We start from the raw sequence: 20,159 nt of genomic DNA on the forward strand, positions 1-20,159 counted from the left end.
CCGACGCTTTTTTTCCCACAGCCAGAAATCAGATCATCTACAAACCAGACGCCGAAGCACCACCGGCGCTTCTCCACCGCCGCACGGGTGAGAAGAGATCCAGGTCAGTGCCAATAACAAGCTAGAGCTCTGTTCTAATCTAGGTTTTTTTTTTTCGCTTCGCAAACCCGTTTACCTAAAGCCCATTTACATAGCCATTCACGACGCTTTTAGCCACCTTGCCCTGGCGGTGCTGGTCCCGCTGCTCTCCATCTGCGCCATCATCAGGAGGCGACATGCCATTCCGATACAACCACAGGCGGCTCAACTCCCTCGGTTTCCTGGCAACCTTCCGATCCTCAGGCCCTTCGCCCGTGCGTCCCGAGAGGTCCAGCCCGTCCTCCCTCATCATGCTCTCCCACTGCTTGGCCTTGCCCAGCTCGAACCCCCACCAGCCCAGCTTCACGCCCCAGGGCCAATCGCGCCAGCCCAGGTGTTGCTTATCCCGTTCCCCGTCCCACACTTCGGCCTCGCTGTCCATGAACCCGTTGTTCTCCTTGACCCTGACCCCCACAGTGCCGTCAGGCAGGGTGTACTCCTCGCGCGGGAACATGTAGGCGAGGTAGTGCTGACTCAGCATGTGGCCGGTGGCGTTGCGCTTGAACAGCTTGCCTCTGAAGCGGTTGTTGTCATCGGCTCTTCCATTTCCAACCCCCTTGGTGGTGGTGCCAGCTATGGTGTTCTTGAGCGGCAGATGGATGAAGCCGAGGATGCCGAAGCGAGACACAAAATCACCCGAGTTGGTGTAATGCTCCACATGCCTGATGACGCCCAACTTCTTCTCCGCCTCCTCGTCCTCTTTAGAATTATGATGGTGTCGATTCGGATTGTTCCAGTGATTAGCCGCGCTCGCGAACGTGTAGATCTCCAACTTGCCCAACACGCTGGCCGGCAGATCATCGAGCAACCAATCTAGGATCGCTCCGCCCTCGATCCCGCCCTGGCTGTGCAGGAGCAAGACAACCTTCTTGTTCTTCTCCTCCAGCAGGCTCTTCTTGACCTGGTGGTAGCCGGTTCGGACGTCGGTGGTGGCGTAGCACGCATCACGCTGGATCAGGCATTCGATCAGATCGAAGATGATGCCGTAGGTGATGTTGTGCACGCCGATGATGCGCCGCCGGAAGATTTGGGATAAGGTGTTCAGGTTGGATTGGAACCAGTCGCGGCCGACACTGACGCCGTTGATGAAGATCCAGCATTCGTCCGAGTGGTCGTGGTCTTTTTGGTCTGGGTTTTCGGATCGATAGCGGGTCAGGTCGATAGTGGAGGTCTGCGGGGTGCCGTCGCCGTTGAGGAGGAGACAGAAGTAGTAGTTTAGGACCAGGGTGATGGCGATGCCGCCCAGATAGAGGGAGGCGGGGATGGGGATGATGAGGCCGTAGACCAGGGCGAGGAGGAACAGGGGCTGGCCGATTAAGAGGATCACGTGCAGGAGGAGAGATCGCACGTTCTTGGCGTTAAGGAGGCAGAGCTCGTCTTCCGCGTTCACGGACCAGAAGGGTTGGAGTACCCCGGGGATGCTGGCTGGGAAGTTGAAGAGGATGTCCTTGATGAGATAGAGTTCGCTGAGGAGGAGCTGGAGCGGGGAAGCGGTGTAGGGCAGCGGCGTGGAGTCGGAGGGACGATTGAAGCCGTCCATTCTGAGATCGGAATCATGAAACTGCGGAAAAAGCCAAAAAAGAGTGAGACGATGACACAGGCGAGGAAATCGCTCAGAATGGAAATACCGCCAAAAGAGAGAAGTCTTTGGGTGTTCCAATGGAATGCATGCACACACACAATCTCACACACGCAAAAAGCAAGAAAAGCAGAGCAATATATACACATACAACAACGGAACTTCAACTTCAGAAGGTCAATTGAAAAAACATGTGAAGCATTCGGACGACTTCGAAGGTCAGCGAAGAGTGATAAGGGAGTAGTATTCCGTCGAGAGGAGTTAGCCGGGAAAGTACGACAGGCGTCCCGGTTTCAGGTGGCCGGTCGCGTGATGGCTGGGACCGGAGGACCTTCGGACCCAAGTATTGAGTTGAGTTCTGGGCAGAAACGAGGACCTTTGCACGTGGATATTATGGACACCGTAGGAGGAGAGGCATGTTCGAACGCTTGTTCGACGCCGGACTATTATTCTTCTTCGAGAGTGGGCGGCGGTGTGATTGACTACCAATAGGCTGGTCAGTGGTCAAAGCGAAGGCAAGGCTGGGCTTGACGAGGCTGAAGCTGAGCGTTTTGGTGGTTTGGCCCCAACCAATAGACTGGTCTAGGCACAGATGGCTGATTAAGATTGCGATGGACAAGCCTTCTAGCGTACGTACTTAGTAGTAGGAGAAAAGGAACATGTGTAAAAATAGCTCATATCATTCCACTCGCACAAGCGGGACTGTCCATGACAGCGATTGGCGATTGGCGGTTGTCGGTTGTCGGTTGTCGATTGTCGACGGAGGAGAGGCGTCTGGCTCGAAAGGAGGGCAGCTTTCGACCACATTATTGAGACAGGCTCTACCAGCCGTGTTACTCACCGCCTTGCCCAAACGGTCGACATGTGCATGTGTAGTATATCTGTCACAAAGTACCATGCAGATGCCACTCGTTTGGGCTTCTTTGTAGCGCAAGGATTGGTCTTGTCTTCGTATCCGGAAAAGATGCCTCGTGCTTGACTAGCTTCAGCCCTGCAGGGAACATGATAGACCGTGAACAAGGACAGACCAGGGTGCATGTATTATATGTGTGTATGGGCTTGGTAAAGTTACGAATGCATCAGAAGACCTGCATTGCATTGCAGCAAGGCATCCCCCACGCCATACGAGGGAGTCCATCCACCAGAGTCCTATCGTACCTGCACCGTGAGGCTCTGGCTAGCTGCTCCTAACAAATGCACAACAGAACGAGCTGCCGCCTGGTCAAAGACCAGGCAACGAGTGAAACACATTGCAAAATCGACCATCATACCCACATGCAGCATAATCCGTTTTCCCGTTGCCGGAACATTCCCATCTACTTCTCGCGCATGCCACGAGGGTGCTGGCAGGGGGGTATATAAGCTTGGAAATCAAAGAACCACCCAGTAGTAAAAGCAATGATGAAGTTTTGGGACGCCGTGAGTCTTGCTTGTACAGTGAAGAAAATTCGTCCAAACTCGTAACGAAGCATCGCTGGGAAATTGTTGAAACAGAACCAATCTCCAAACGTCTTCGCCAAAGCTAAGCAAGTGTTGTCTTCTCCACTAATTCCTGCATGACTCTTCTCTTCTGCTCTTCAGCCTCTTTCCGCTTGTGATTCTCTCGATCAGAGGACAGGGTTCGTCGTAGTGCAGTTACCGTCTTCATAATCCTAGCTCTTTCAGACCGACCATTCTCGCTCACTTCTGCTGGTAAAATGACCGACTTCTCTTTCTTGATTCTGCAAAACAGGGAGGAGAAGATGAACTCCTCACCATTGCCGTTATAGAGAGGTATATGACGATATCCCCGCTGCAGACTGCTCAGCTTAGCAGTGAACACTGCCAGCTGTCTGCAATTGCTGGCCGTGGTCTTGCCGCTAGGTGAATGCCATACGATCCATCGCACGAAAACAAGGTCCGGATGTCTAGTCTCCAAGGACAACTCAAAGCAGTCATTGAAAATGGGATTGTAGCCATTGTCGTGTATCACCTTGGTCCTACGCCCATAAGGCAAGCCAATCCCTGAGTAGCCGTTTCGAGACGAAGAGTCGGTGCCACCACTGCCAGTAGCAATCCCTCGAGCCTTATCCTCGGCAATAAACATCTGGATCTCAACGAAGGGATTGATGCTGTTCTCGGAGGCCATCGCCCGAAGACGTGGTAGCTGTTGAGCTGAGATCATGTCGACAGAAAATTTGACCAGATGCTTGGGCAGCCTGTGCCGGGTCATCAGATCACCAGTGGTCGAGCTGTCCGGGCCAGATGGTCGAAGATACTCTGGTTTGAGGACATAGCCATAGCGATCATCACCGGCAGCAAACATCGCCTGATTCATTTGCATACACGGATCATAAGTCTGCCAATTGAGTGCCACCATCTGCACGCCACGTCTCCAAAAGGTGTTGGGATCAAAATTCGAAGAGTCCAGTCGCATGCCTTTGGGATAGACTCTAAACATGTGACGCATGTTGTGGTCTTCAAATTGTGCCTTGGAAAGAGCGTCTCTGCATAACCGCCCCGCCTTTGTCTCATCCAAGGAGAAGATGTGATTGTATTCGCCGCACTCCGGGCCAATGAGACTGCGATACTTGTAGCCTTGGAGATACACGCCTAGGTTTGCAAGTGCCTTTGTGATTTTGCTGGTCGCCTTTTTACCCTTTCTTTTGCTGCTTCGGTTTGAGCGGCCTCGTGCACTATCACTGTCTTCTCCAGCACTGCTTGCACTCGTAGCAGTCATTGATCTTTGACCTGGACTCCAAAGAGGACCAGACTGATTGCTTGGTGGGCTCGTTGATGGGGCTGTAGCCAAGGACGGTAGACTTAAGATTGACGGTGAGTCGTTCAGTGGACTTGGTATCGAGTATGGGGAGCTGGTACTCCGTTGCCGTCCGACCTCGGATTTGTCGAGAGGCAATGTAGTGTCGCTTGCAGGCACCGAAGACTTGACCTTCACCAAGATTCGATACTTCAACTCCTCGGGTGTAGGCAGTTGTCTTAAGGACTCGTGGATCGGTTCGAGAACCAGCCTTTCGCCAAATCCGTCCTTCATGATGTGCACCATCCTCCCTTGTTGTTCAGCATCGCAATGGACCTCGAGCGAGAGGATGAGTGGATAGGGCGAGACGTCAAAAGCGTAGCGAGATATAACGCTGATACAATCTGAAAACAAGACATGTGACGTGCCTGTATGGCCGTGGGTAACGATTGGCTTGCCCTCTGAACCATTCCAGCAATCTATTTCGACACAGCGGCAGCCGCGACGGAGTGCAGATATGTATGCTTCTGTACTTGACTCGCCGGCGAACTGGCGACCGCGGAGGTAGGTATTATGTGAGCTCGAGATGAAATACTCGTTGAGTGGTCGATCGAAACGGACTTCCGGTTTCTGACCAGTGTAAATATCGCAAGCAGGAGAAACCATAAAAGAAGAGAAGGCCTCGAAAGTCATGATGTCGAGGCCGGGGCTTGATTGAGCAGAATGGTTGCATTGTTTAGAGTTTGTGGTGCGAACCCAGTGATTGAACTCGGAAGTCCATTTAGCAGGATCGGTGCTTGTGTCGATGCCCTGGACGTTCTGTAAGAACGATAGAAACTGATCTTTGGTCAGGACAGATCCGCTATCCTCTGTAAGCGCAGAATATATCGATTTCATGTCATCTCGCTGCTTCAGTCTTCGAACAAAGTCTTTGAATTCACTGTAATTGAGCCTTCCACACTGTCGCGAGTCTGCAAGTCCGAATTGCTTGTGTAACATGGCTTTCGAGCAATGGATGTGCAAGCTACGCGATAGGCTTTCAATGGCTTGGAAATCAAGGCTATCTTCATCAACTTTAGGAAGATTCCCCATAGATCGCCGAGCTGTTTCACGCTCCCAATGCGCACGAACTACGTGCTCACGTTCTGAGGATCCGATCAAGCCGGTCATCAGGTCAATGCGATGTTTCGACAGAGCCTCGAGGGTGTCAATCCACAACGTGACATCTTCTTTGTGCTCAGCAATTAAGTGCATGGTCTTCTCCTGTTTAGAACGAGATTGATCGGCATAGAGGATGGTGAACCAACGTTCGCTTTCGTTGGGTAGAGCATTTAGTTCTTCGCGATAATGTCGGGTATCGTCGCCAAATCTGATATCGCGAATGTCATCCACGTAGAACTGTTTTGAAGCTTTGGAGGGACTCCAGAAAACCCTGGCGCCGTCATCAGTGAGGTAGAAGGTGAGCTTCTTCCGTCTATTCTTCGTGACCTTGGTCAATTCGCAACCCCGGATTAACTGACTTGGTAGCGTCGGAGCAGCGCCTTCTGGGTTGAAGGAGGCAGGTGTCACTGGCTCACTGGTGTAGCTGGCAGTGTCGCTGACCCCGCAGATTCCTTGAGCATCTAAAGATCTTGTTTCGTCGAACTCAGGGGAAGTCAAATCCACCGTGCTAGCACCATTTGACATGCTTGTCTTACTATCACTACGGCGTCTGGTGATAGGTCCGGTGCTCTGGTCTCTTTTGTCATGAGCAGAGGAAGAGGCTTTCCGTCGTAGTTTCTGTCCGGTAGACTGCACTCCGGTGCGAGCACTGTGAGACAGCTTCCGCATCAATCCTGGAGGCTTACTCGGCACAGGCGCATCCTTCAATGCCGTATGCTTGACTGCATAATCGTTTCCTATGGCTGACTCGGGCAGAGCCAACGGAGCGGGGGACTGGAAAAGAGATGAGTAATCCTGACCGTCCAAGATGTCAGGAGAAGATTGCAAAGAACTCATGTATGGACTTGGAGCAGAGGATGAGACGCTGCGAGCGGAGGCGGGAGTGATGGTGAAGCTCTGAGGCATTGACGTGTTGGAATTATGTAGGCGAAGCTGCCGCTTGCTCGAACGAGGAGACTTTGAGCCACTTGGGAGCTCTCCGTCAAGTACATGGAGAGCTCGTAAAGAAGGAGATGGAGAAACAGAAGAAGCCATCGTCAACGATAGATTCTACCTACCGTCAAATCGCCAGGACGTCAACGGTGGGTGGTTAGCGCGGAAGCGCAAACTAAGTCGAAAGGATATGTTCTATCGATCGCTGTACAACAGAGGGTGAAGGGAGAGTATTGTATGTCCTGAGTAGCACATCTTGAAGACAACACCCTACCAGAGGGAGTGCGAAAGGCTATCGTAGGAGGCATCTACCGACAGGGGGACATTTTTAGTTGCAGCTGGATTTAGAGATCCCGCTTAGTAGCGAAGTAGCCTAGCAGTGCTGAACGAAATCCAGTGTCTTATTGAAAGTTGACAAGCAGCGGCGATCCTGCCCTGGGATGGGTGTGTTGTCCACCAAGGCGTGGTATGCAGGTGACCCAACCGGGAGCTGGGCCGGGCGCAAGAGTGAGGTTTGGTGTGGGATGAGGTACTTTGCAGGAAGGACGTCGAAAGTGGGAAATATTGCTTTTTCGGCCTCGTGTGATTGTGACATGCAGCTGATTTACGCGCTCTACCAGAGGCGGGAAATGGCGAACGAGGATAATGAATGGACGAGCAATTGCAAGGCTGCGCAGAAAAAAGCAGTCGTGGCTCAGAGGACAGAAGTTCGTAGAGACGGTCAAGATTAGTGAAAGGAATAGGAATGGTGGCGTTGGTAAGTCGCAGCAGAAACATAGCGTAGTATTACGGTGTAAGTCGAGGATACGGCCCCTTGAAAGCCAGAAAAAAAAAAGAAAGGCTATGGGACTAAGTTAGAAGAGAACGGCCCGCTGTTGGTGTGGTCTCGTTGGCCCACACATTCCTTCGACACCCACGCAGAGAAAGAGACGAGGAAATTGTTCAATAACTGTAACGAACAGTATTTAGATTACATCCCTGCGCTTAATACATGTTAATACATGCATATATATCATCCCACCATCCAGCAATTTCCATGTCGTCAATTTATGTTGGAAGGAAGAGATCTTGCATGCTGCCTTGCTTGCATGCAGTCTATTGTGCAACATCGCAGTTTTCTGGACCCCACTTGACGTCGTGAAGGAAGATACACGCAGTGGAATGGCCTAGAATGCTCCACGCAGGCAGCCAGTAAGCGGGTAGTAAGCCTCCAGCTGAAGATCCATCACCGTGATGGGCATAGCGGATGAAGACCAAAGTGAGAGCCGCTGAAGCATGTTCTTGACCTTGGCTAGAACTGGGGCTGGTCTGACTTCTCGAGATTGTTCTTTTTGGAGTGTCCACCTCTAACCAATATCGCGATGTAGCTCTTGCATGCCAAAATTCCAAGCCCAACCTATCTCATATCCCATTGTCGGTCTCTTCGTCAACGATAGGTAGTCCATGCTCTTCGTTTGTTGCTACAAGGTGAGCGTTGTACCGGAAGTTCAGATTGTTTTTCATCATATAAGAGGCATTGTATCTCCCATCCTGCTCAGCAATCGTCTTTCTCTTTCTGACTTCGACAACTGGCTCGCCCCGCACCCATCCCGCATAAGCCTTGGGACGGCGTCGTTCATGCAAGTCGCCCAATGTGGAGCATGCGATGCAAATATTGAATTCCAGTTTATTTAGTTCCGCCCATGAGAGACTGATTCGAAGTTGCTATCAGTAGGCTGGGACCAGGCCTGATACGCTCGAGTGTGCGGTAGTAGTGAGTGGTCAAAATGATGTTGGGACTTCAGGTCTATGTTATCGCTGATTTCTGGACCAATAGATCATTCAATGGGTCAACGATTCCCTCCCAACATCCCGTCATCAGCTGGCAGTTTCCAAGACGGCTGTGCGGAAGTGTTCTTGATGCTGAGGACTTGGCCATACCCGGTATTATTGAGAAGCCTGTACTCCGTACAGTAGCTGTAAAGATGGAGCTCTGTACGGTAAGATACCGCTTGTACTGACGGGTGGACACTGGGGTAAAATGACAGATTATTGCATCATTATCAACCCCATGGTCTTGGCCTTCAGGGGCCGCACAAGACCTTCCAGCCAACGATAGAGAGAAGCATACCAAGCATTCGGCACGTTACGAATAGCTGCTCAGCATTCAGCGAAAGCGCGTTGGATATGGTCAAGTGATCCAAAGTATCAAGCATCCTTTGCCGTAGCTCCAATGGGCATCGGAAGTTTCGCTTCACTTCCACGTCGCTTTCCAGCCTGACAGAAATTACCCGATACCCTGAATTTCGAAGGTGCCAAACTTAGATGAAGATCGTACCATTGTCGCAGATCTTGCAAAAGAAGATTCCAAACTGGCCTCCGGATTGACGGCTGACTCCTGCTGATCACGTCTGACAACTTCTCAAGCCTCTCTGTCTTGACGTTCAGGGGCCGTAAGAGTGCAGATGCTAAATCCTGTCCTGCAGAATGCCCATTATCCTCAGCTGCATGTCTCTAACGGAACTAGGACAACGTTTTGACACTGATGAGAATCAGGCAAACACGTCTTCCGCATGCATATTATGCGTCGATGAAGTGTGGGCACCCGCGTGCGCTGTGAATACTGCGAATACGAATGCTCGGCCTGGGCTAGTTACCAGTAATAGTCACTCTACTACGTAGTAGATGGGGCCAACTCGGACTGTTCGGCAAAGGAATCATGAACTCCACGTGCAAGACCCAGGAACATGGATCCGAACGAACTAGTGGCGTTCTCTTCCATACATAGTAACCTAGTCGACAAAATCTCGAGGGATTGAAACGACCGAAATTCGGATTGCGGAAATGACGGGATGTCAGCTGTCTCGACCTTCTGAACACGAAAAACTGAGTGGGGTGCATACCAAGTGCGAGGGCATCGGCTCTCTTTGCATGCAGTATTTCAGGCTAACTGCGGAACAAGTATGAAAAGGGCTGTACGGAGTGTGAAAGGACACTTCCCAGAGATCACCATGATCGTCCCACGCTTTTGACGTCGTGTAACATGCCCTGATTGCCTGCGCCCCTTGGCATCAATCTGTACATGAGCACCCACTCCACAGTCTACACTTCAGTTGGAAAATCCAAGTTTTGACATAAATTTCTCTCCCGACTCCGGTTGTCATTCCGGATCTTCGAGATTATACATGTACTAATTGTGGGGTTGAGCATGCACTCAGAGGGTTTCCTGCAGACCGCTTCCCGGAAAACCCACTCAAATTTCGATCTTAACTGGGAACTTGTTCGTGCAACAACAACTCAGCAAGATCATGCCTTCTAACGTACTACTAGCTTCCCGCATCCTTCCGTTCATTGGATCCGGTGGCCTGCCAAGATGGATTTTATCTTGCATTTGCTAGACCTTAAAGGCGGTGGGGTTATGCAGTCCTTTACCAGTTTTATCGCAGAAGAACGAGCAGGGCAATGCTGCGAAATACATCAGACTTCCGACAGGAAGTATAATGCCTTGATTCGGCAAATCTCGAATCATGACTGGGTCATCTTGCCCTCCCACAGGTTCAGGATGGTGACACCGATCCGACCACCTCATACACCACGTCACCCTCACGTGCTGAACAAATGTTTGCTTCTACTGCTTTCGTTCATCCTTTATGACCAGCATCGTGATCTGGTGGCATTCAGGTATCAAGTGCTGATGGTGCGAATATCTTGCATGGTGGATGCTTGTTGCACGACTGACTACAAGGTGCTTGGACCATTCAATTTGGTCCATGCACAGCCTACAGCAAAGCCTTACCTCTTGATAGGTCATTAACCAATCGCAAGGTTTTGCTGATATCACATTATCTGTAAATACTCTGTTCTGTGACCATCAGGTCATCCTTGCATTTCGGTTTCATGTACGCCAGAGACAGATGCATCATTTTTATGAGAGCTCTGCCGCCTGTGTTACTAGGCTGACAGTTGCAGTAAAGCCACAGCGCAAGGCATCGCACTGTACCACTTTTTGGTATTTTTTCGCTATGCAGAGGTCGGAATGGCTACTGGGTTGCGGAGAGGTAGGTCGTTGTAGCTGTTATATCCCCAGCTTTATGTGTCTCCTCGCCGCTGCAATTTGCCATTGTTCTGGGAACTGGAAGCTACGTATTCAACCGGTGCTTCCGAGCACGATCCGCGCTGATTTATGTTTACCTCGCTCTGAGAGTACCTATGTCTTTACTTGACCACTACGCCTTGCTCCCTTTATTCTCCGAGCATCAAGACTTTGGTGTCCTTGGGGATAGCATCAGCAACGCATTCCTCACCGCGTCTGGCACAAAAGCGTTCGCTTCACCATTGTCGCATCTCTTAGCATTACTTTGATCCTTGATGGCATGATTGCTTAGCTCGTACTGGTTACTTCTCCATTTTGCCTAGTCCTTAGTACCTGCTCATCGGAATGGTCGTTTTCGACATAGCAGAGAAGCTTCCGCATTAGCTCTCTGGGAACCTTTCGTCGTCACTTAATATGGAGTGTACCAAGGTATCTTAACCTAAGCCTTGAGGTTGTGACTCACAACAGGGAGTCCTGATTTGGTCTTGAAAAACAAGTGTTCCTGGCCGCGCAATGTGCTTCCTCCAGCTGCCCATCCCCCCGGAATTCAAGGCTCCTTTTCCGGCTTGCAAGGTACATTGATGTGGATTCACTTTCGGCTCTTTCTTGGTTCCGTAGTGGGTGGGTAAACAGAACGACGTATAAAATTCCTTCGAAGGGACAGATCACCGCAACAAACGTTCATTTGATCTAACTTTTGCATTGACTGTGCTGTGGTAGTCACATAAAATTGCCATCCTCCGCTAATGTTAGGCCGATCCAGGGTGACAAGACCTTGAACCCAACTTGTCCAAGATAGGACCTCCGGACATTCCCCGGTGAGTGCTGTACGCCCTAATATCAGTAGGAATATTAGATCACATTGTGGCTGCTTCAAGCAGCCTTCTAGCTAATGTAGTAACACTTCCCTGTGCAGCTATAATATGACAGCTAAGAAATTAGGGTCAAATTATTATACGTAAATTGGGCACTGTAAAAGGGGGCAAGAAAATTCCTATTTTTGGGACGTAAATATTGTTATGTGCTAGTTTAGGTGTGGTTTTCAGAGAAGTAGGCGGTAACTTCGGAAGTCAAGGCCTACTCTAGCGAGGCCTGAAAAAAAGCCTACGTAGTACGTACATAGTAGTCTGTACGTACGTAGAGTAGTTGTTGTTGAATTGGCGCTAGGCGACAACATTCCACCATTGATCCATATTTTGCATATCAGTGAAGTGGTAGATTCTCTCCGCTGGTGTCTTGGGCGCTGCAACCAGAATTTGAGGCTGTTGTTTGTAGATCTCGAACATGTCTGGCGCTGCACGGTGTCCAGCCAGCCCAAGGAGTGGCCATTCGGCCCCAGGATTCGACCATTTCCAATGGAAAATCAGCTTCATCCCTGAGGTCGTTCCTGCCATCCGTTTTCGGCTTCGATTGACAGCGTAATATTCTCTCTCTGCTCCTCACTTGTTTCAGCCACTCCACATCTTCTATTTCGACATACTTATAGCATGCCGAATGCGACAACAGATGACAGCTGGAGAGCCAGCGGGCGACCCGTCTCGTAAGCTTACCCATCCATACTGAGCATGAGCGCCTGGACTCGGTGCAAACTCCCGTGAAAATGCTAACCACGAGCCCCCATATTCAGGACTATCGCACGATCCTTCTCCGCCGCCCTCGACGAAGCATTCTTCATGAAACCAGATCTAGACAATTTATCTCAATCCGTAGCTCAGAAGTATGCTGTCCCTTGGCCCCCCATACCATCGAATTTCCAGCCACGACTTCCTTCCACTACCCCTCCTCATTCCAAGCAGCATCAAAGAAACCAAGTTCTGACACCAAATATCTTGCCCGAAAACAGGCAGCAATCGGTCAGCACGCAGAAATCCGAGCTCGAAGAGCTAGAAGCACGACTCCGCGAAACCGAGGCCCGACTGAAGACGCAGCAAGCATCCGACTCTTCCTCCACCTCGCCCGCTCAGACGCGTAACAGAGACGAGCGAAAGGATAACAACATTAACAGCCCGCGCTCCCGCAACGGCGTCGACCGCGCTTTCGACCCACCAGGTCCACAACGGAATGCCAAATCCCCTCTTCCGCCCACCAGACAAGAAAACATCTCACCACAAGCACAAGCGTCCAAGAACGGAGGAAAAGACCCGCGGGCCAAGAATTTTTGAGATGAAGAGGCCAGGAGGCAATGGAGACGGGGCATGACGATAGGGACATCAATGATGCCGCCGTGGGCTCTGTGGGAAAAGGGCCGCACCAGAGCTTGATCGGTTCTGCCTTCGATTTATTTCTTGCTACGCTACAGATTCTCGTTACCGAGCGAGCAGGTGCACAAGCACCGAGCGTTCACGTAAGAGAACAAAAAGCATCATCTGGGATTGAGTCGTTTACACATATCCTTGATCGGCGAGGGAATGTCTACTTGTTTTCTTTTGGCATAGGAACAATTTTGGGACTGGATGGATTGCGCTTGACAGAGGAGAAGATATTCTCTCGCAACTGCGGCATCGGATTGGACCGTTGGATGGCACAGGTCTATCAAAGATAGCTTTTTGAGCGACGGTACTGGCTTAGTTGTATGGTGTATGCACCTCTCTCCCCTCTCTCTATGTGTGTGCCCTACTACCCCTGGCAAGCACATGCATGCGACGCTACCCTTCCCATCTAACCATGGCTCGTCCTCCCGCCCATCTGCTTTACCTCCCATGGCATCTCTTATGTGCGGAGAAGGTCGATCCAGAAACGAATACCAGATCACCGCGCCTCCGGAATTCCTCCACTTGGTGATCTATACGGCCGCTGCTGGCGTTCGGGATCTTTGCTTGGTATACAATTTAGCCCGACGCCGGAGGAAGGCTGATGAAGGCTTTGTCGCGTGGAAGAAGTGCTGTGCGCATGGCATTGCGGCGCGTGGTTCCTTGCTTAAAGATATGCCCAGGCCGCGGCTGGAGAAGTCAGCCCCATCTCGGACGGCATCAAAGCTTCGCTACCAGGAACGACTGCATGTTATTCACCCCTTCACACCAACACCCACGCCACCAGGATTGACGTCTTTCTCCGTCGTCCTGCCCAGTCCATCCTTCCCGTAGAAGTCCATTGGGTAGACGCCCTTTTCCTCCCAGCCGGACCGCCCACCCAGCACGACCAACGCTTCATACGGCGTCAGCAACGGCCTTGGAAACGCATACCCCCAATCAATGCTCAATCTCGGGCATGCGATCTGTACCCAGCAATCCACGTCTTCGAATAGTGCTAGCTTCCCGGGGAAGATCTCGCTCAGGAGCAGGTTGATGAATGGGATGCCCCTGGCGTCCAGGTGATTCTCGATCATCGTGAGGGTGTGCGGGTTCCCCTGGCGGCCCAGCGCGCCGAGGATCAGACCCCACTTCTTTGCGTTCCGCGCGGTGGCGATGGCGGTGGAGCGGAGGGAGAGCATCTCATCGTGAGAATAGGTCTCTTGTGTCAGTTTGCGGGAGTAGGGATCGTAGCGGTAGGCGGGCATGGTGGGGTTGGCTATCATGGCGGACTCGAGATGGAAGCGGCCGTCGCCTAAGTATAAGATCAGGTCGACCTGGGCGTCCGGGGCGATGGTGGGGGCGGTGCAGCCGAGGATCTCGCCTTTGCTTAGCGGCGTGATTTGCGGGATGAGGATGCTGAAGCCGGCTTGTTCGAGAGGCTGGCGCATGTTGTGCAGGGTCGCGTTGAATTGGATGGTCCCGACCATGGCTATGGTCTTGCCGGAAGGGAAGTTGCGGGTCAGGGTTGCGAGGAGGTGGGAGGTGTCGATTGAGATGTCGACGAAGATGTAAAGGGTGGCGATCTTGGTCGTGGAGACGGGGATCAAGCACGAGTGCGCGTAGTGGACTAGCAGGTCACAGCCGAGAGCGCGGGCGGTGTAGTCGTCGATACAGCAGGCGCCGTAGGTGACGTCGCCCATGATGAGGGTCTCGCATCCCGGACAGAACTGGGTGAGGATGTCGGAGATGGTGGTGGCGAAGAGAAGGAGACCTTCGGGGAATTGGAGGGCGACGCGTTTAGCATTCGAAGAGCGGATTCGATGGATTGTTTTAGGGATTTCGAACGAGTAGTTTGACGGGAGGAGATCAACAGCCTCGTTGATAGCAGGATCCTCGAGGATGTCTGGCGGAACCTGGTTCAGGAGTCTGGGTAGTCTTCTTGCAGGCGCCTTCTGCACTGCGACATTCGTGTCCTCGACAGCTCCATTCTCTTCCGCTCTTTTCCTTGCCTGTGCCTCTGCAGTCTTCCGTCCCACGAATCTCTTTTTCGGGACTCTGGCTGTGTTTGCTGTATCTGCGGCCGTGGCAGATTGGCTGATATCCGGCTCCATTCCTAGCACCCCCACCCAGCCAAAGCTTCGCTACATTCGACCCTTCGAGATAGCTCGATATGCTCTTGCTCTCGCAATTGTTGGCTCACCGAACGAGGAATCCGCACTTCGAGTACTTTTAGATATCAGACGTCGAGGGTGGACGACATCTGCTCTGAAGCTCCCCACTTTTTTGCCGTCGTTGATCCCTGCAGGAAGACCTTCCTCAAACTGTGCAAACGTGAATGTCCAATTTCTTAACACAAGAAGACATAGGCTCTAGAAGACTACAGATCTCAGATCCTACCAAGCTATACACATACACACCAAGGCCGCATCGGTTGTCTGTTATCAGCAACGAAAAACCGCGATCCCTTTCTCCGTACCCTTGTGCCATGACTGGGGGTCGCCTATGGCATCCAACCACACTTTAGCCATTCCTCCATCTACAGCACAACTCTAGTTTCAGGGCCTTTTGACGCCTTTTCTGGTGGTATTGACACTGTTTGGGACATCTATTGCACCACGAGTCACACGACTTGCTACCACTCTTTTGTCACCATTCTAACTTTACGCAACATCCCTAACTTACATACAAAAGCCCACCCCTCGGCCAACCAACTCCCCAACCCTCCCGGCGCCGGTTTTCCTTCGGTATGGTGTGCTCGCTGTCTCAGCCTCGACGATGTTCGTTAGCATGATCATGGGGTTCCTTCCGTTTATAAGGACGAGATCGCCTCTATCCTTCATATTCACTCCCCAAGTTCGCAGATTCTGCTTAGGGGGGTGCCTGGGGGTCTCTCTTAGGCTAAAATAAATAAAATAAATAAATTAAATTAAATTAGTTAAATTTTCTTTTCTTTTCTTTTTTATAAGTTTTCAATCTGAAAACGTTATTCCTAGTCTCTTTCCTAATAGAGAAGTCATCAGAATATCAATAAATAGTGTAATTCTCTTTGTGAAATTTTCATGTTATTGAAATGGTTATGATCGGCAAATCTACCAGTAATTTCTATGACTTAAAACCCGCCGAGATCCAAACGCCGAAAGGACTTTTGCCGAATGGACCGCCGCGAATAGACCGCTCCGCACACATTCCGGTATCTCTACATGTCTCTCGTGACTCCCTCCGAAGCATCCACATGGCATTTCGTTCGAACATTACTGGACAAAGCTAAAGCACGCAACATGTGTAAAATCTAAGTTCACGTGGACACTGAAGAGCACAGGTTGGTTTCTGAAGACTTCAAACGAGGATGATTTCTTGTAGCCTTTCATCGTTTCGATCCCCGCTATGCCATTCCAAGTTGCCCTCCGTTCCTGCGACTTCAGCGCTACCAACCAGTTGATAATAGCTTGATGATTCTCGCATGATGAGTGGCTTGGAGATGCCATATACATGTCCGAGCTTATCTCCCGGGTTGGCAAATCTAGTACAAGTTCCTATTACGCCGTCCGATGCAACGAAGTACACCCGATTCGTTTGTGCAAGGTCATTGCACATGGCCGCGTACGTCTGTGCGTGTAGAGGACTGGTCTGAATATAAGCAAGATAATCTTCAACATTATCTTGCAAATTATCAGATCTGTAGCCGCTTCGGCATATTTGATAGTACCAGAACTCCTTGAAATCGTGCAGTTCATTGGCGATAGGAAGGTAGTTACGGGTAAGAAGGTCTTGAACATTCGTAGAGTGACTCCATAGTCCCTCATGGATACCAAGGGCTCGTAATGTTAAGAGGAATTAGAAAAAAGTGCGAGCGTTATTGAAAAGCTTTGATCTGTCGACATCGTCCTCGGACAATAAGTCATTGACTTCCTGAAAGGGGGGACATCGCCACAGGATGTCTCCTTTCCAGAGGCCATGAACTACTAGTTCCTGGGAGTTTCGTAAATTCCAGGCTTCGCAGCTAGTTCTGTACTGCAGATCGGGCGTCGTCCAAGTGTTTCCATGGAATGTACTCCAATCAGGGACCCATGACGGCGCGTTTGTAACTCCCGGTAACCCTGCCCATAAGAGCAGATCCAGCGATTGGATCCATCTCAGAAGATCGACAAAGAGTTCCTGGTATATTTCACTCAATGATTTCTCGTAATCCGGCTGGGCGAACTGTATATCAAGGGCTTGAAGGATTCCGCAGAGAGCATAAGACTTGTCTTTAGGATCGGTAGACCTTCGTGTCCGTATGGCTTGTATAATAGGCCTCCAGGAGTCTCCTTCCGGGAACGGTTTTTGCTTAGACAAGGAACGGATTCCCAAGGCAGCTGTAGAAAAGAACAAGAGACCTAGAACATATCCAACTACGAGGGTTATCCAGCGAAGCAAGCCTGAAAGCCCAATTAGCTTCACCCAAAGCGGATTAAGCATGCATGTCATGTGCAGAATCAAGCAGCTGACGGTGTGGATCCACCCAATCCTTGAATAATACGACTGTATTGATTCGAAGAAAGCGGCTGAGGTGGTCTGCAGGGAAAGAGCATCCTCTCTAGAAAAGACGGCATTCGATATGATCCTCCGGTTCGATTGGGCAGGCGGGCGCAGCTGAATCCATAATATACAGAGCCCAGCCCAGGTGAAGTAGGATGTACTTGAGAGAGGGACATTGCTATATCTCCTTGAATGTTCGAGAAAGAACATTGCGTAAAGAAACGTAGGCCAAGGGACAAATTTTGTTCCACAGCAAATGATGGGATTAGAAGCCAAGAGGAATTCTTGAAGAGTCCAAATACGTCTGATCCAGCCCCTCTCAAAAACTTCTCGGAGACAATCAATGGACAGCTCTTGATCAAGAACAGTGTCGTCGAAGCCGTTTTTCATTAATCGCTTCAGAGTGTCCCAAAGGGCTGAAGTGGAAAGCTTTGTCAGAAATGTTTACAATAGACTCAATAGGAAAGCGTACTCTTGACCGTCCTGAATCTCTTCAGGTAAATTCTCCAAGCGGCTTCCCGGCAACATCTCTTAGGCGATGTAGACCCGCTACGACTGCTCATTCGGTACCTGTCCAGTAGTTTTGGAAATCCTGTTGAGTTTAGATAGTCCATGCTAAGATCTGATTGCTTGTTCCCGTCTCCCAACCAGATGTATACTGAGGAGGCAGTTGAGTAGATTTCATACATCAGGGGAACTTGGATGGATTTCTCTTTCGCATCTAGTTGGTTGATACAAATCGAATCAATCCAGATGGATAAGGGGCCAAAAAGCTTCCGAAGCTGCCAAAGTGCTGACCAACAATTCGTGGTAACTTCGAGAGTAAAAGATCCACATAAAAGGATATCCCGAGGAGTTGCATAGCTGCCCCAGACATAGGACAGGGCAACAAATGCAGGATTCTCTACAAGGCTGACAACTCTCAGACGTCCCCGGAGATTCTGAGGTTCAATTCCCCCGGGATGTGTTCCTTCAAGGTCGAACACTCGGATGGAGCCAGAATCAAGCGGTAGTGCAGCGTATAGCTCCTTTGGAGAATGAAATGTGTCGAATGCGTTGTAAGAGCCTGTTTCAGGGCTTCTGGGGGTCTCAAGAACCTCTGTCAGGCCGACATCGTCTGGCAAAGAGACAGATGAGCTGGTTGTAGACGACTCAAGAAGTCCCTCCAGCTCGATCGCATTTGTCTCAAAGGTCATCATCATTAACAGTGGAAGTCAATTTAATGTTCATTATTACACTGTTATGGGATGTTATGCTAAGTTTTCGGGACTGCCCTAATGGGAATGTAAAAACTTGATTTTGAGAACTAGTCCTGTTTGGGTCATTTTGCTGACGTCTATACCTAATTCTACATAGTATGTTTTGTACTGATACTAATGTTTTCACCAAGGGGGGGTACAAAAATTCGGCCTGATACCGTAGTAGTGACTGGTTCGTGTTGGGCCGCCGTCCTTTTGGTCCAACAGCCTCGCAAGAAGTTCGACTTAATCAATCTTCGGCAAGATCCGTGGCTTTTGTAGGAGTTGATTGAAGCTATTGCTAAGCAATCTGTTGATCCGATCCTTACCCATGTTCTACAATTTCCATGCAAGAGGAATATACTTCCAAGGAGCCCCCGGCAAACCGGAGGGGACCTCAGTCTACTTCTCTCAAAGGCAGGGTTCGCTGATACAGAGCCGTGGCTATGTTGCAAACAACGCGTGTATTCAATGCCAGGCTAACCGAGGAGGACCGTTCACGCAATGCGTTCTCCTTGACAAGTTCATTGGCGGCGGTTGCGCAACCTGCTTTTTATCCCGAAACAGGAACGGTAAACCCACTGGTTGCAGTCTTGCGACCAAAGCTAAGAGCATTTGAACTTCCGTACAAATATGTTTTAGTCTTTCTTAGATAGGACTGGAGAAGCGAAAGGATGGAAGAAAGATACGAGACAAGATGACTCTGGCAATCCTAAATACAAAACCTCCACTATCGTTCAAAACACAGCGGGTGAAACATATAAAGGTAAGCTTCACTCTAATATCTCCCCAGATCCGATTGCCCCTACATACAATCACGTGCCTGGCACAGCTTCAAGCAGCCTCCATTTTATTGGATCTTTGGAGTTACCACATCCAGAACATTGTGGTTTCGACAAGCCTTGTGTTGAGCAGATTCTTGCTCTACTCCCCCATCTACAGAAGATAGACGATCGAGACCTTCGAGGTATTTCGACCTTGAATCCCTGTTGAGGACGGAATCTAACAGATTCTTGATAAAAGCGTTAGCCAACAGGATCAATTTGCGCTCAGAATTTGAGATATTCATAGGGAAAGAAGCTCAGGCCAGATCTCAAAAATACAAAATGTTCACGACCAAGTCCGCTTGCGCTTTTCCAAACGAGAATGACTATCCTGCGCGCTTCCCCGTCGCCGCCATCTTGCCGCAGACTCAAGACGTGTATGAGCCATCGCCTGATATATGGTCTCCTGCCAACTAGAGCCGCTGGCGAAGCTGGCGTAGAAAGCCATCCAAATCATTAGAGCAGATTGTGGTGCCGGGGGTGATGGCCCAGCACCAAGCACAAGTCGTGGACCTTAGTGCATGTCAGAGCAAGGATCCTAAGTTTAATATCTTTGAGGTACTTTCTCTTCATGCAGCCATAGTACAATCTTTGGCTGACCATTTCAAGCAGTTCCTGATCGTCCTAGATAATAAAAAGTACAAATCATCAGGGTTCAAATTCTGCGACAAGTCCTTCACGCCTTAAATAGTCCGAACTAGACCCAGTCACTTCAAAACCTTCCTCAA

General features: G+C 50.3%; 4 protein-coding genes across 4 annotated transcripts; 1 reads left to right on the forward strand and 3 right to left on the reverse strand.

Moving 5' to 3' along the window:
* Positions 1 to 175: 175 nt before the first annotated feature.
* EPUS_01599 (uncharacterized protein) lies at positions 176 to 1,678 on the reverse strand (the record flags this gene model as incomplete). Its single annotated transcript, XM_007788737.1, has 1 exon — positions 176 to 1,678. The coding sequence occupies one exon, from the start codon at positions 1,676 to 1,678 to the stop codon at positions 176 to 178; it is 1,503 nt and encodes a 500-aa protein (XP_007786927.1).
* A 1,561-nt stretch (positions 1,679 to 3,239) lies between these two features.
* EPUS_01600 (uncharacterized protein) lies at positions 3,240 to 6,650 on the reverse strand (the record flags this gene model as incomplete). Its single annotated transcript, XM_007788738.1, has 1 exon — positions 3,240 to 6,650. One exon carries the CDS (start codon positions 6,648 to 6,650, stop codon positions 3,240 to 3,242), a length of 3,411 nt encoding a protein of 1,136 aa, XP_007786928.1.
* Positions 6,651 to 12,107: 5,457 nt separating this feature from the next.
* EPUS_01601 (uncharacterized protein) lies at positions 12,108 to 12,782 on the forward strand (the record flags this gene model as incomplete). The annotated part of the gene is made up of 2 exons (XM_007788739.1): positions 12,108 to 12,160; positions 12,248 to 12,782. The coding sequence occupies 2 exons, from the start codon at positions 12,108 to 12,110 to the stop codon at positions 12,780 to 12,782; spliced, it is 588 nt and encodes a 195-aa protein (XP_007786929.1).
* Positions 12,783 to 13,624: 842 nt separating this feature from the next.
* Positions 13,625 to 14,962, reverse strand: EPUS_01602 (Diphthamide biosynthesis protein 1; the record flags this gene model as incomplete). Its single annotated transcript, XM_007788740.1, has 1 exon — positions 13,625 to 14,962. The coding sequence occupies one exon, from the start codon at positions 14,960 to 14,962 to the stop codon at positions 13,625 to 13,627; it is 1,338 nt and encodes a 445-aa protein (XP_007786930.1).
* Positions 14,963 to 20,159: the final 5,197 nt, after the last annotated feature.

This window comes from Endocarpon pusillum, assembly GCF_000464535.1.
Source record: "Endocarpon pusillum Z07020 unplaced genomic scaffold C721943, whole genome shotgun sequence".
NCBI classification, from domain to species: domain Eukaryota; kingdom Fungi; phylum Ascomycota; class Eurotiomycetes; order Verrucariales; family Verrucariaceae; genus Endocarpon; species Endocarpon pusillum.